General features: G+C 38.8%; 1 protein-coding gene across 3 annotated transcripts in view; it reads left to right on the plus strand.

Moving 5' to 3' along the window:
- The window catches only part of Rint1 (RAD50 interactor 1), a 133,295-nt gene that overhangs the window by 43,784 nt on the left and 72,156 nt on the right, over window positions 1-17,355 (plus strand). For all 3 annotated transcript variants that reach the window (XM_068225947.1, XM_068225944.1, XM_068225940.1), the window contains 2 exons: window positions 3,733-3,958; window positions 9,590-9,755. In XM_068225947.1, coding sequence (XP_068082048.1) covers window positions 3,733-3,958; window positions 9,590-9,755 — 392 coding nt within the window. The remainder of the gene's footprint in view (window positions 1-3,732; window positions 3,959-9,589; window positions 9,756-17,355) is intronic.

Raw genomic sequence — 17,355 nt, forward strand, 5'->3', positions numbered from 1 at the left:
ACCATTCACTCATTCGATATTAATAATATGTATCCCAGTATCAACACAAAAAAACTCCTTCCCATAATACAAAAAAACCTAAAAACATATAGTGGGCTAAGTAAACTAGAGATCCAAGACTTTATGCAGGTCCTAAAACTCGTAATACATAACAACTATTTCGCATTTGACAAATGCATTTACCAACAAGATGGACTGGCTATGGGGTCGCCGGCTTCAGGAATTTTGGCTGAAATTTACATAGATTTCCTAGAAGACACTGCAATTAATACCAATAACACTTTTTCAAATATACACTTCTGGTCTAGATATGTTGATGATACTCTGGTTATTCTAGATGACAGAACGGTTAATGCAGCTACCACTCTTAATAAATTAAACAAGATTGATTCTAATATAAAATTCACATTAGAATCCGAGTCCAATTACTCAATCAATTTTTTAGACCTTACAATTAAACGACATCCTTCTTCTTTAGAATACAATATCTACAGAAAACCAACCCAAACAGCGACTACTATCAGAAACAACTCTACACATCCACACGCACATAAATGCGCCACTTACTATAGTATGGTAGACCGTGCACTAAAAATACCGTTATCCAAGGAAAACCTAAAGAAGGAATTGAACACCATTCGTGCCATTGCTAAATTCAACGGTTATAACATCTCATTCATAGAACGCATCATTAACAAATGTAAACATAGACTAAAGACAACATTAACCAAAGAAAGACATAACCCTGCCCTATTCGCCACCTTCACCTTTAACGAAAACATACACAGTGTAACGAATATTTTCAAGAAGCATAATATTAAAATTCTTACAGAACCAGCAATAGAAACATTGATATAGTTCACAATTCCAAATCAGTTAACAGGTCTGACATTTACGCAATGTCAGGCGTTTACCGTTTTCAATGTAAAAACTGTTTTTCCTCATACATCGGACAGACCGGGCGCAGCTTCAAAGTTAGATACTTAGAACACGTTAATGCCATCAGATATAATAGATTTTCCGCAATAGGCCAACATATACATGACTTAAAGCATAATTTTACTACCATAGAACAAGACCTAGAAATTCTCAAAAACATAAATAAAGGCCCTTTACTCGACGTTACGGAGAACTGTTTTATTCACCTAGACCAATTTTTTAACCCTAACTTAAATCTTAATGAAATCTCAGAAAAATCCAATATTCTTTTCGACTTCCTAATAGAAGTCTTTAGAGGTATAAAAACCACGGGAGGAAAATCGATCTTTCACGCTCTCTACAGTACTCTTTTACGGCCCATACCACTGCCACTCCGCCCTCCTGACCCGCCTTAAACTCCGCCTCCCTACCCCTTTTCCACACCCCCCCTTTCCACCTCTCTCACTCTAACTTCGCTCCTCAGTCACACCCATCTCACTTGTCCACAACTCTTCTTACACCACACACTCAGCAAGCTAAACAAGGTGAGTCTCATATCCTATCATCCTTGGCCGCAACTCCATTTAGACTTCCATTTCACTAACTTAGTTTTTCTTTCTTTTCTTTTAAGACTCACCACCCTGTTGAGCTGAGACTAATTCGAAGATCAACCTTATTCATTCGCCCAACATCAGGTGTCCCGGCCTCGACAAAATCTTTTTGTTGGTATTGCTATATAACATCGGACCTGGACTTTTGTGCCTGAATTGAACATCAGAAGAGTGGACTGTTTTACTACTTTGGTTTTACCACATCGTTTTATCATCATATTCAGACTTTTATGTTCAAAGCACCAGTTCAATTTTATGCACTATACTTACCCATCAAACTACTATTCTTTTATGTGTCACATCACATCATCATATTTTACTCAAGTTCTTCTAGCTTTTAAGAAAAAGCAGCCTACCATTTGTATTCAGCCATGCAAGAGTTATTAATGCAATTTTTATGACATGTACTTTGCCCATTGTGATTTTTGTAGCCGATGATGATGCAATGAGCGTCAAAACCGGTTCTAACTATTTAATAAATATTATGTTGTGAACATCTTATGCAACACGTTTTGTATTGAAAAGGTTGAACCTTCCTTGATATTTTAATTGTGAATCTCAGTTCAATATGGGAAAATGAAGTTTTTAACTTATAATTAATAAGCACTTGCCAAGTTGTTTCCAAAGTCTTCCTGGACTGTCAAATGGAAGTCGGACTCCATCATTCCCAATGGTCTGAGGCTTGCTAAAAACATTCTAAGTGTACTCAGTAAATTTCTGCTGTGCAGTTGTGAGCTTGCATTCAGAAGATAAAGGGTTCGAACTCCACTGTCAGCAGCCCTGAAGGTGCTTTTCTTCAGTTTCCCATTTTCCCACCAGGCAAATGCTGGGGCTGTACCTTAATTAAGGCAATATCAGCTTCCTTCCCACTCCTAGCCCTTTCCTATCCTATTATCGCAATAAGACCTATCTGAGTTGGTGAACGTAAAGCAGATCGTAGAAAAAAAAGTAAATTTCTGTGATGTAGGGTTCTAGCCATGGTGCATAATGAAAATCTGATCCTGACAAACCCTTTTTGGTCTGAAACCACACTGGTTTTCTTCCACCTTACTCTCAACCACTGATCGCACCCTCCCATCCAAGATGGTAATGAAATCTTGTCTGGTACACTGGATATCAATGAAATATTTCGATAATTGATGCAATCCTTCCTGTTACCTTGCTTATAGATAGGTGCTATTTTCTTCAAGATTTATTTCACCGTCACCATTGTCCTCATCGCGATGAGCTCGGTTGTTTACAGTTACCGGACGGATTCCCTTTTACGTTGAAAAAATTTTCAAAATATTCCTTCCACCTGTCCAGTGATTATCTGGAATCTATAATGAGTTCACATTATTTATCCAAAACAATATTTATTTACTTTTTTATTACTGTCCAGAAAGGATTCCCTGCTGCTTGACCTAGCCTTTCCAGGTTATTACTGAAATCTTCCCACTACTTCCCCTTGGATTCAACAGCTATTTATTTCACTCTGTTTCTTTCAGCTACATACAGTTCCCTGTCTGCATTAGTCTTAATTTGGAGCCATTTCCGATAGGCCTTCTTTCTATGTTTAAAAGCTGCTCTCATTTCATCATTCTACCACGATGTCTGCTTTTTCCCATCTTTACACATGGTTGTTTCTAGACATTTTTCTACTGCAGTATCCCTGTATGCCACCCATTGTCTTCCAATATCCTGAACTTGATTATTGTCCACTATTTAGACCATTTTACTAGTCATATACATGTACTTCTGTCTAATTTCCTCGTCCCAGATATTTTCTACCCTTATTTGTCTGCTGACAGATTTCACTTTCCCTGTCCTAGGCCTAGAGATACTTAATTCACTACAGATCGGATAATGGTCTCTATCGCCAAAAAGTCCCTGGAATACCCGCACATTCCTTTTTTCTTTTACTATTTGCTTTCCGTCGCACTGACACAGATAGTTCTTATGGTGATGATGGGATAGGAAAGGCCTAGGAGTGGGGAGGAAGTGGCCGTGGCCTTAATTAAGATACAGCCCCAGCATTTGCCTGGTGTGAAAATGGGAAACCATAGAAAACGCACATTCCTAACAGATTTCCTGAATTCAAAGTTTGTACATTCCTACTTGTTTCTCTTTCATGCTTTTTTCTTTTATTCAAGTTTATCACATTCAAATCCTTTTTTGTACCTTTATAAAGGACTTCATAAAAAGAACTCCTGTTATACTCTAGATCGAGATGATGCGTGGTCTGGTGCAGTTGGTAGCAGAGAAACTTCATGAAGATTTACCACATCTGCAGTACGATGATGCCCTCTTCTCTCACACTGTGGATGAGACCCTGGGCTTCGATCGTGAGCTTAGGGAAAGTTTCAGCTATCCATCTTCACAGCCAAATGTAATCAGTATTCTTACCCAAGCCCAAGTGTTCATCAAGTGGATAAATATGGAAAAGAAATGTAAGTATTTCCTTTTACTTATATTATCATCATAATTCTGGCATAAGACCATTAACTTCAAAATTTGTTTGTTTCTTTCCATTCCTTACGTTGACCCATTGGGTTACTTTTCCCTTTTGTGTTTGTCCTGTGTTCCTAACCTTCTACCACCATTATTCATCTTTATAATTTTGTCTGTTCCCTTTTCTTGTGTTTGTGTGGCTTGTTTCTTATCATACACCTCCCACATCAAGACTGAAGATCTGTTAAGATGGTCCCTCAGTGAGTGTTGAAGCCTTTCCTGCTGATGGAACTGGGAAGCAGAAATTAGCTTGTCAGGTCTGAGAAGAAATGGATATAGAAGAATTAGATAATAATAATAATGTTATTGACTTTATATCCCACTAACTACTTTTACAGTTTTCGGAGACACGGAGGTGCTGGAATTTAGTCCCGCAGGAGTTCTTTTATATGCCAGTAAATCTACTGACACAAGGCTGGCGTATTTGAGCCCCTTCAAATACCACTGGACTGAGCCAGGATCGAACGTGCCAAGTTGGGTTCAGAATGCCAGCGCCTTAACTGTCTGAACCAATCAGCCTGGCCAGAAGAATAGGATTGATTATGAGAAAGCCTATTTATGTGAAGATGGCTGTGGATGAAAATGTGTAGATTGTCCTGTTCTTTAGTGTTTTCAATATTTGTCCTTGTCTCATTTTCTATAGCTCCCTCTTCCATTGCTGACGTATCTTTGTGTTTATGCGATTATGTGTTCCTATTCATGTTCTTCCCTTTTTACATGTTACTTGAATAGAGATAAATTGTGTTTTACAGCCAGCCAAAACTCACAAAAGATCACCCTCACATTCAAACAAACAAAACCACACCAAAATTCAGTTATAGGTCATTTACATATCTCTGAATCATTTTCTTGTAAAATTCCGTAGTTGATCAGAGGAGGTCTTTTATGATGAGTGCCAGTTTATATCTTTAAAAGTGAATCTGTATGAAAATAACTGTTGACTTCTGTAACTTCATTATGAATGGTCAGGGTATTTAAATGTACAAAGATTTACGCCTTTGGAAGTGTTCTATGAAATACTCAAAATGGTAACCATGCTTTAGAATGCACAGTAATTAATAAATGCAATGTCAGTACACTCACAGAATGCATACTCATGAAGAATGTCAGTGTTGAAAATCACATAGACTTTTTTGAACTCTGCACAGGTTCACCATTATGGTAGCCAATTTCCTGCCATGCATAACAAAGCATAGGGTTTTAGATCTCCTCGGACAGTTGACTGCAGATCATAGAGTGCATTTTCAGAATAAAAATTCTGTCATATACTTTTGGCTGCAACACGTTGGAACATAGTGTTACGTAGTTTGTTATCCACTTTGTGTAAATTTTATATTTGCCTGGTAAAATAAACATTTAAGGCCTGAACATGTTTGGTAGTGTTTTGTGGAATGGTTTTTAAATGATGTCACTTTCCCCTGGGGTCTCCTGAAGTATTCTCTTGTCCTTGTGTCCAGACCAGGAATGATGAAGTAAGAGTGACTTATCTGACTGATGTATATTCAAATTTGATATAAAGAAAATTCTGAAAGTTCATCATCTCTCCCACTTACTTTCAAGAAAATGTTTGTTGGATGCTTTCATTCAGTTTCACTTGCGACATTAGGTGCAAGTACGCATCTTGTTCTTGGAAGTATGAATAAAGCTTGATAAACAGCAATCCATCGCTACATCTATCAATCTTTCAGTTTCAGTATATTAATTAATTAATTTAATTTCAGACCGGGCGAGTTGGCCGTGCGGTTAGGGGCGCGCAGCTGTGAGCTTTCATCCGGGAGATAGTGGGTTCGAACCCCACTGTCGGCAGCCCTGAAGATGGTTTTCCGTGGTTTCTCATTTTCACACCAGGCAAATGCTGGGGCTGTACCTTAATTAAGGCCATGGCCGCTTCCTTCCCATCCCTAGGCCTTTCCTATCCCATCGTCGCCATGAGACCTATAGGTGTCGATGCGACATAAAACAAATAGAAAAAAAAATTCATTTCAGTTACAAATGCTTCTGCTCTGTTATTATTTCTTTTTCTTTTTGATTATCATTCTTTGCTTGTAACATAGTTCTGTGGTTAAACTTTATTCCAAGATCTCTTTTCAAAATATAAATTACACTTGCAACACAAAAGGACAATGAACATACCCACTCCACCTCATCTGCTCTCTGTTCATAAACTCCAATTCTTCTAGATATGTTTCTTCTCACCCTCCAGTAAGCAGGTTTCTCCTAGCCAGCTTCATCAGGCAGGAAGTGATTTCAATGATTATAGACTTGTCTTGTGAGTGAACATTTTAATTATCTATGACATCTAAAAAGAGAAACCCTGATGCATCATTCATCATCATTATAGAATGTTATGCCTTTCAGCATTAATTCTACAAGCCTCTGTATTAATTAAGCACTGTCACAATCCTCTATTTACAACTAGCTCTGTAACCCTGTTTAGTTCTACAACTCTTATCTTTAAATCATTAAGAACCAAGTCTCACCAAACATAGTTGTGGCCTCCCTCTGTTTCTTTTACCTCCCTGTCGTCTGGCTCTATGGCTAAATGGTTAGCGTGCTGGCCTTTGGTCACAGGGGTCCCGGGTTTGATTCCTGGCAGGGACAGGAATTTGAACCATCATTGGTTAATTTCGCTGGCACGGGGGCTGGGTATGCGTGTCCTCTTCACCATATTTCATCCTCATCACGCCGTGCAGGTCGCCTACGGGAGTCAAATCAAAATACCTGCAGGCGGGGCGAACATGTCCTCGGACACTCCCGGCATTAAAAGCCATATGCCATTTCTTTTTTTTTTTTTTTTTTTTTTACCTCCCTGTCAAGGTCCATTATTCTCCTTTGTAATCTATCCTCCTCCGTTGAAGTCGTGTGACCCTTCCATTGAAGTTGGTTTGTACACACAGCTTCATCCATCAAGTTCTATCTGAACTCAACCTATACCTCCTCATTCTGCGTATCATCCTGCCTTTGTTCCCACCTGTTTGTACAGTCATTCTTGCTACGTTTGAATCTGTAACTCCGACTTATAAATAAGATATCCTGAGTCCACCCAGCTTTCACTCTCAGACCCACTTTGCTGTATAAAAACAGGCCAGTGTAAAGGTAGTTTTGACCAAGAACTTGCCTCTTTCGTATAGAATGCTGTTGATCGCAACTGCTAGTTCACTGTATTAGCATTGCTACAATTTGATTCTGTTTCACTTACTACACTAACATCCTGTGATAATACACATCCTAAGTACTTTCCCTTTGTTCCTGTTCCATATTTCTGATTTGACATTCAATCCTCTTAGGTTTCTTCCCAACTGATTTTTTTGTCTTGGAAATGTTAATTTTTATATCATACTCACCACACCTATTTTCAAGCTCCAAATACAATATTAGATTGCATGCTTTAAGCACTGTCTGGCCTTGGGACTAAATTGGTGGCAGAGACCAAACTGCTTACACATTTTCACCCAAATGAATTCCTCTGTATTTTTTTTTTTTTACCTTTTCATTAATGACGCATGCAAACTATGACCAACAAAGGTGAAAGATTACAGCCTTCCAATATAAATGGCCCATTATTGGAAATTATAAATTTTCCAGCTAACTCATTCTTCGTTGCTAGCGTTTCGCCCCAGTATGCCAGTTTGGGCTCATCAGTTGGTAACTAGCACACCTACCAAAATACATGGCTAGTGCATGTAGTGAAGGCCACTGCATAGGCTACTTGGAGCCACAGGCAGTGCCAATGCACTATGAGATACTTGGTCTCTTTTACAAAAATTGATGTCTGCTAGGCCATCAGAATATATAGATATTGATTCCCATAGGGAACCTGAAATATTGGTCCTGAATAAGTAAATTCATAATTCCAATATAAATAGTCCGTTATTGGAAATTATAAATTTTCCAGCTAACTCATTCTTAGTTGCCAATTTCACCCCAGTGTGCCAATTTGGGCTCAACAGTTGGTAACTAGCGCACGTACCAAGATGGATGGTTTTTATTGTTTTATTGTTGGCTAAATGCCATACATGTTTCGAGGACTTATATGTTCTCTTCTTCAGCTGCTGTATAATGTACCGAGAATTCTGAGGATTTGTTGAAATCACTTTTTATCTTGCCTTATAAATAAATTACAAATTGTTTGTCATTCTTATTAAAATATTATTAACTGTGTAAGAAATAAAATAATTTTTTTAAAAATTAATTTTACGCCCTCAGTGGAGCACTTTAATCAATCCATATACATTTCAGTCTTAAGAGTATTAGCTACAAATTTGGCTTACGTTTCTTCTTCTACTCCCAGAAATTCTTCATTCTTTCTGACCTGGATGCCCTTTCTCCGTCAGTTATGATGTACTGTTTGCGTGTAAATGCTTTTAGTTTAAGTCTCAAGTCTCTGTTTCTCTTCTCTTCTCAGTCTTCAGTTTGCTTCATTGTCAAGCCTAACTCATCTAAATCATCTTAGACTTGGAACCAATTATTCTTGGTTTTACTTTTCCAAAAGTAGTTGAAAAGATGTTTCAGTACACTGGTTTCTGGTAGTCTTGATATGTGGCAGGGAGAATGTGGGTTCGAATCCCACTGTCGGCAGCCCTGAGGATGGTTTTCCGTAGTTTCCCATTTTCAAACCAGACAAATGCTGGGACTGTACCTTAATTAAGGCCACGGCCGCTTCCTTGCAACTCCTAGGCCTTTCCTATCCCATCATCGCCATAAGACCTATCTGTGTCGGTGCGACGTAAAGCCACTAGCAAAAAGATTTGTGGCAGAAAAATGTAACCCTCCCTTTCTGCATTGTGTCTATTATTGACTCGGTTTCCTGGTATACAACTTCATTAGGTAATAATCACCATTGTCCATATATCATTGTATGATGATGATTATTATTATTATTATTATTATTATTATTATTATTATTATTATTATTATCATTATTATTATTATTATTATTATTATTATTATTATTATTATTATTATTATTATTATTATTATTATTATTATTATTATTTCAGATATTTTTTATATAATTCAGAGAAAATGTATTCTCATGGGTTAGTTATTTGTTACCTTCCTAACTACAGCAGAACCAGTCATATTTAATTACTGAAAATGGCCAAAGAAAACTAGAATACTAAACATTACAGTTTTTTGGGTATATACCGAGTTAATCAGTTATGCTCTTGGTCACAGTATTATTAACACAGTTTTGGTTTCATTTTAAGACAAAAACCATGGATCTTTGTGAAACACCATCTATGTCTTATAGGTATATTATTGAAGAATGTGATTGCATTGACTTGCATTAACAAATATATATTTTTTAAGACTTGTCAAATCTATGGTTTTGTGTGTGTACCAAAGTGTTTTTTATGAAGTTTCTTGCTAAACATCTACAGGAATATCATACATCAAAGGCAGTGTGATAGAAAGGAGGACAGGAACATATAGAAGGGGAAACACTGTGACAAGCCAGTAAAAGTAGCAGAGGCAACAAAGAGAGGCTTGAACACTTTGAAAAAAATATGCATAAAATAAAAATCAGAAGGATTGTGTAGTTTGTTGACATTTTATTCTTCCTGCAGATGCCACTGAGAAGATGGATGCAATGCTGAGTTCTGAGACTGCATGGCTTCCTTTAGGGACACCTGAACTTGATGAACTGCGAGTTACAGAATGTGGAGAGAGCTTTCTCAGCCTTCTACTCACAATCACAGAGCGCTATAGTAGCCTCCCACAACCCGGTCACAGGTGAATAAAATATTAGGCAAGTACAACCCTTGCCACACCTATAAATCATTTACATTCTTTAAATTTGAAATTGTTACAGTTGTTGTTGTTTTTTTTTTTTAATGTCAGATCAGGGGGCAGGGGAGAGAACTGGAACAGTTAGATCATTTCAAGTGTTCAGAATGTGTCTTCTCCCATGATGGTAGTACATTCATAAATTAAATTGTATTGAGGTGCAGTAAAGCTAATGCACTGAGCTCACGGTTGAGATCAGCAGTATTCAGTAAAGAAGAAGTCAGCTCCTGAACAAAACTGTCTTTACACTGGTCTGTTTTCAGACTGACTTTGCTGTACATCAGTTAAAGCTGGGATATCTCATTCATTAGAAATAAAACACATGAAAATGGAAAGAAAAAAAATTGCTGGTACAAACAGTTGGGGGCAACAATAGGAGGTTTCTCAGAATGCGAAGAAAAAGGTTAAGCTAGGAATGAACTTGATGATGAAGTTGTGTGCATGAACTGACTTTCATTGTGCACTCACATAATTTGAATGTTGGAGATTAATTGACTCGGTCAAGGTAACAATGGTAAGAATCAGGTTATATTGATTTAAAGATAAGAGGTATGAAACTAAATGAGGCCACAGAGGAAGTTAGAAATAGAGGATTGTGGAGAAGTGTAGTTTTTTCATAGTGGCTTGTAGAATAAACTCAATCGTTATTCTTTACTTGGCCATTTTTTAGATGTACAAATTTAAAATCAGACATCATTCCTTTCTATTAAGTTAAAACAACAATTTAAAGGAATTGGCAAACAGGTTGAATGGATGCAACAGTTTGTTAAGAATGAAGCCATACCTTCTAGTGTTAACTTAGTTAATGTAACTGTCAAGCTGTTCAGCCTGTCGAAAACACTAATTATATTATATCAGTGGAATACTGTGTAGAAGGGGTATTGAATGAAGGATGGTAGGGTATTTAAATGAGAATATGGAATGCGTATATGGGAAATTTGGAGTGCGATTTGTAGATCCTAATGGGAGGATAGGAGATAGGCTATGCTCAGATGGCCTTCACTTGAACCACAATAGTACGTATAGAATTTAGTAATTAGATAGGTATATATTTACCATATATTGTAATAGGAATTGAATCATGATTGAGAAGTGATGTTATAGATGCGGGAATTTTCTCATGGAACTGGAGTGTATATTGTAGAAGCAGGTTATAGTTGATTCCATGTTAAGAAAACAGTGGTGCTCTTATGACAACAGGGTTACCATATCAAACAGCTCTTCTTAACATCATCACGAGAAAACGGGCGCACATAAATTTGTGAAATTCGGTATTTAAGTTAAGGATTTACAAAACGGAAGAAACGAAGCTGCAAATTATTTTTATGAACTAAAGGGGATGGGGGTTTACTAGGGCTATTTTTGGCAGAGGTAAACTACGGCACATAAAAAACCTCAGTATTGAAGTGTAAGGTAAACTGGGGGAGAAAATAGAAAAAAATGATATTTTTTATGGGCTCGAGGGGTGAGGGAGGCATTTAATTACATTCAATAAATTTCCCCCAGGCAACACAGGCTACTGCTGTGCAGTTGTATCGCTCACGAAAACAATAGTAAAAATTAAATGCAATCATAAAAAAGTGGTAAAATTAAAATGCGCTTAAGAAAGAACAGCTAAATAATAAAACCAAGCACAAATAACACACCAAATTTTTTATCAGTACAAGTTATGCCATGACGTATCGCTGCACACCACAACACCAAAGTCTTCAGCAACAACTTCTGTACAATATGAAAATAATAGAACACACACAAATACTACATAGTATACAACCAACTCTCACTCAACACAAGACAAATACGCACTGATTTTGTAGTAGACAGCCTATTACGTGACCTGCATGTCTGTGAAGATAGGGCCTTACCTAGGATGATTTCTAATGTTGAATACGCCACACACACCCAGCCCCCGAGCCATTTGAATTAACCAATTAAGGTTAAAATCCCTGACCCAGCCAGGAATCAAACCCGGGACCCTCTGAACTGAAGGCCAGTACGCTGACCATTCAGCCAACGAGTCGGACAGTCTTTCCTTAAGCTATTTCAAAAAATTCAGAAATTTATTGAATATCTCCTGTGGTAAACTATTCCAATCCTTAATTCCTATCCCTATAAGTGAATATTTGCTCCAATTTGTCCTCTTGAATTTCAACATTATCTTCATACTTTTAAAAACCCTACTCAACCCTATTCATCTACTATTGTCATTCCACACCATCTCTCCACTGATTGTTCAGAACATACTGCATAGTCGAGCAGCATGTTTCCTTAATGCCAAATCTTCCAAAGCCCAATGTTCTCAACATATTTGTAACACTACTCTTTTGTTAGAAATCACTATTATTTAAATCTCCCTGTTAGTAGAAATGCAAGTGAGTGTATTATTTTCAAATGAGCTGAGTGTGAGAGTCTGTAATAAAGCCACAAGCCGTTTGAGGAGATCTGTAACCTTTATTTGCTTTGCCATTTATTAGTGTTGGCTACTGAGTGTATGCTTTGAAGCAGTGTATCAATTCAGTCAACTGTCCAAGTGAATCGAATCACAGCAGCAGCAAACTCACAGCACATGAGTCAGCTCACTAACAGCAGACAATGCTGACTGGTGCACTCACGGATCAGTGAGACACAACACACACACGGTTCGTTATTGGAACACTGGACATTGGGGGTGAGCCAAACTTCCGCTAGACCTAGACAATGTTGCGAGATGGACAGCACGTTGGGTTTTTTTTTTTTTTTTTTTTTTTTTTTTTTAGGCACTGACAATTCTGTAACTTATTTACTACTCTATACAGTATAATATCATCTGCAAATAGCCTTATCTGCGATTCCAGTTCATTACCCATATCATTTATATATACGAAAACATAAAGATCCAATAATACATTTTGAGGAACTCCATTCTTAATGCCAATGGCCGTAGCCATGTTGACACACCGGATCCTGTGAGATCTCTGAAGTTAAGCAACATTGGACGTGGTCAAGAAGTGGATGGGTTGCCTCGTGCTGTTGGTGTGGGGTAAGAGAATGGAGAGCGGAAATGAACTGGCCACCCTACCGTATGTAAACTCCGGCTCAGGCACACCTCTGCGGAGGTTCGACCTGCCTTCGGGCAGAATACACCCTTACCTTACCCTTCTTAATCATAACAGGATCAGATAATGCTTCACATACTCTAATTCCCTGAGTTCTGTTTTCTAGAAATATAGTCACTCATTCTGTCACTCTCTAATATAACCAGAAAAAATGTTTGCCCACCGCTTATATGCAACACATGTCAAGCTAACTGGCGTGTAATTATCGGCTTTATGTTTATCACCCTTCCCTTTGTATACAGGGCTACTATAGCAACTCTCTGTTCATTAGATATAGCTCCTTCATGCATTGCCTTAAGTATATCCCTAGAAATTTTATCAATACCAACTGTTGTTGTAGATTTCACCTTTTTTATTTTATTGTAAATATCTTTGTTACCATAGGTAAAATTCAATACTTTTTTTAGTATTAGTCACCTCCTTATATCCAATCTTTCCATAGTGGATATTTCTGCCTTCTGTACATCCTCACATTTACATTCCCCTTGTTCATTAATGATTCCTGGAATATTCTTTTTGGAACCTGTTTCTGCCTTAAAGTACCTATACATAACCTTCCATTTTTCACTAAAATTCATATGAGTGCTAGTAATGCCTGCCATTATGTTATCCTTATCAGACATCTTTGCTAGATTCAATTTCCCAGTAATTTGCCTTCAATTTCTCTGTACTTTGACAACCATTCCTAACTATTTCTTTCCAACCTGCACCTCCTTCTTAGACTCTTTATTTCTCTGCTATAATGTAATTTGTCTTTTACATTCCTTACAAACTTTAAAGTTACTTACCTGTTTTCACATTCCTCAACACTTGCTTTCAACCCACCCCATAAGCTGCTCACGTTTTTATTTCCCATTTTCCACCTAACATAATTACTTTTTTTAATTCCCTCATCCTGTTTTATCAACCATAATATATCTAATTTTACAACCGTCTTTTCTATTGCATTAATTTTCAACTACAACAAAAATAGTTTTGTGATCACTTCAGTTTCTCTATAGAAACCATCTGGTTTTCTTTAACTGTACTATCCATTTATGGGAGTATGATGCTAGTACATGCATATCTGTGGTTAAAGTGACCTTGGCAGACTGCATATTTGTATTCTAAATGGTAATTTCTAAGTCATCGGCATAAACATATCTACTACACACAATTGGAAGAAGGATTACATTGCCCAGGATATGGAAGACAGCACCAATACAGACTGTCAGTGTGAACAATATTTCAGAATCACTGTACTCAGACAGCAAGGCAACATCTTGAAATCTCAGAAAGGAGACTAAAAATTAACAAGGAAATGTAATGTTGGAAGAGAGAAGTCCAGAAGATGCTAAAGGAGAAGGAAAAGCTTTCAAGGAGTGGTGCAAGTCCAAGAACAGCCTAGAGGGATCGCAGCTCAGGATGAGATATAAGGTGGCTAAGAAATAAGCAAATTAGGTTGTGACTAAAGCCATACAAGAGGCTGTGTAAGGATTCTATGAAGGCCTAGAAACTCCAGAGGCTTGAAACAAATCTATAAGATCACTGTCCAGCATGAAAGCAATTCAGAGGCATCTTTGCCACCAAATACATCCATGACAAAAAGAGCAAGCTTCTTACAAGGGATAACTAAATCAAGAACAGCAGGAAGGAATATTTCATAGAGTTTTTAAACGAAGAATTCCTGAGGGACATGACAGCTCCACAACATCCTGTGCAGGGTCTTGTGTCTATATTCACCATGGCCGAACTTCAGACAGCTGTGCCCGAAATGAAAAATGGCAAAGCATTGCGACCTGATGACTTCCCAGCCGAGCTGCAGAAAGCTCTGGGAACTGAAGTAATTGACTGGCTTACGAAGATATTTAATAAGATCCTTGCTGGCGTTTCCATGCCAGAACAATTCTGTGAAAACTTATTTTTGCTCATCTTCAAGCAGAAGGGAGATGTCAGAGAATGTGGGAACGATAAAGGCATTAAACTCGCTTCACACAGCCTTAAAATTTTGGAACATGTCATTGTAAATCACGTAAGGAATGTTACAAACATCCATCAAAATCAGTGTGGGTTTTACCTGGTGTGCCAACTAGTGATGCGATTCGAACTCTCCGAATATTAATGAAGTGTGTGAAGAGGTCAAGGGAGTCTTAGAACTTTGAAAAGTAGCATTGGGGAGAAATGGATTCATAATTAGTCATAAAAAGACAGAGAATATATTCTGTAACTTTGCCAAGTCAGAAGTTAAAGGTCCACCTAATACAGTCTACCTAGCAGGTGAACCACTGGTAATGAGAGACAAATTCAAGTACCTGGGTTCTATTATGGCCACCAATACCATGATGATGTGAAGCATCACATCAATGTTGGATGGACAACATTGCATTTGCTGACAAGAGTCTTCTGTGACAGGCAGGTACTTATAATCTGAAAGGCAAGACATATAAGACTGTCATCAGACCTGCCCTCATTTACAGCTCTGAATGTTGGACACTGCAGAACAAGCACTTTCAGCAAATGCACATCACAGAGATGGCCAGCAAGTGTCACGCTGTTCAATGAGCATGTCCAAAGATCATTTAATACTGCTTGTATCAGTAAGAAACTGGAGGAGCGGCAATTGTGCTGGTATGGGCACGTACAATGTCGAGATAAAGATTATCCTGTACAGAAAGCTCTTGCTATCAAGGAATCAAGGAGAGGACGAGGATGTTCTAGACCAGCCGTAAAGGCTGTGAAGAGAAACGGCATTCCAGTGGCGCAGACATCAAACCGAAGGGAATATTCTCTGAGGTTCAGAAGAGCCGACTCTGAGTAATTCTTGGGAGTGTCCATTATGGACACGTAGATGGGCAGGAAAGAAGAACAAGATGTTGGAGGAAGGTCAGATGTATAATCATCGGCCGCTACTCGTTTCCAAGAATACGTTTTTCTTCTGCAATTCTTAAAGTCTGTTGGCTCTGTGGAGATCTCGCTGATGACTGATCATGCCAATCTTCACATGAAACATACGGCTAGACAGGTCACATCTAAAGGTGGGTGGAGGACGCAGTTGAATCTGACGTAGTTTCCACTTTTCATGGGTTTCAATTTCTTGTGTGCAACGTGCCTGCTCAAACAGTGAGACACCTTCTGCAGTAGCTTTGCACTAAAGAACACAGCTGTGCAGTTGTTGCCCAGGTATTAGCATTTATGTTGGCACTATTCATAGTTTCTGCAAATAACCTCAGCCATTGTGGCTGGCGTATGTAACCAGGAGAACCTGACCCCTACAGAGCGCATCCCCAGGTGGCGGATAGGGGGCCCCTACAGTATGTAGGGCTGGTTGAAATACCCAATACAACCCGCGGACCAACAGGTAGCCCAATTCCTGGGGGCTTTACAGTACTGGGACACCCTCTCTCCAGGGGTCATAAATATGGAGGGCCCTTGCCCTGGGTTATGAGTGAAGACCTCAACGGCATCTATGGTGGAGAAGATGTGCTTTGGTATAATGGAGATGGCGGAAGAGGCAGCCCAGGTACTGAGGATTAATAGAAGAACAAAATCGCCCAATGGTTAAGCAGGCGGAAGAGGAACCGATATAATAACCCTGGTTCCCAACGGCTGTGCTAGCAGAAGAGGCTATGCCAGACTGACTGCTACAAAGGCGCAACTTAAGTTTTGTGGAGTCTGCGGCAGTTTGTTGCAGTTCCAGTGCTTGATCCTGCATGTCTCATGCTATATGTGCCGCGATGAACGGCTCTGGAATCATAGTGTGTGGGCCACTTCCTGGCAAGTTGTAGACCACCTTTAACAAAGTCACGCCAATGGCAGTTTCACTTGCTATTCAAAAGTCCAACGGCGATGGGGTAAGGATGGTAGGAGCAGGTTTTGGGTGAAACTGGGAGCTTCTAGTCTGGACTTGCACGTTGACGTTAGATGTGTGATGGTCGCCTTCCTGAGAACTTGTGAATACTCAGGGATCCGGTCCTGCATCTATGACTGGGCAGGCCTATTTAGGATCACCGGTGCCCACCCCAAAGGAGAAAGGCCCTAGAAAATGTGGGTTAAACATCAGTAGTCACATTCAAACCCATCTGGGAAACCGCACTCAGAGGGTCGCCCCAATTCATGCGGTCAAAATCAATTGAAAATGAAGAACACAATTTTAACTGTAGACATGTGGAATGTTAGAACGCTACTTGACCTGAAGGACAATAATAGGCCCGAAATAAGAACAGCTCTTATTACCCATGAGCTAGCAAGGCTAAACATTGACATCGCTGCTCTGAGTGAAACAAGACTATCAGGTGAAGGACAAATCAGTGAAGCAAGTAGCGGATACACCATCTTTTGGAAAGGAAGGAAGGAAGGAAGGAAGGAAGGAAGGAAGGAAGGAAGGAAGGAAGGAAGGAGAACATGGTATTCATGGTGTTGGCTTTGTGGTCAAGACAAAGTTAGTGTATGAACATCAACTCACACCAATTGCA

This window comes from Anabrus simplex, chromosome 1 (assembly GCF_040414725.1).
Source record: "Anabrus simplex isolate iqAnaSimp1 chromosome 1, ASM4041472v1, whole genome shotgun sequence".
Taxonomy (NCBI): Eukaryota; Metazoa; Arthropoda; class Insecta; order Orthoptera; family Tettigoniidae; genus Anabrus; species Anabrus simplex.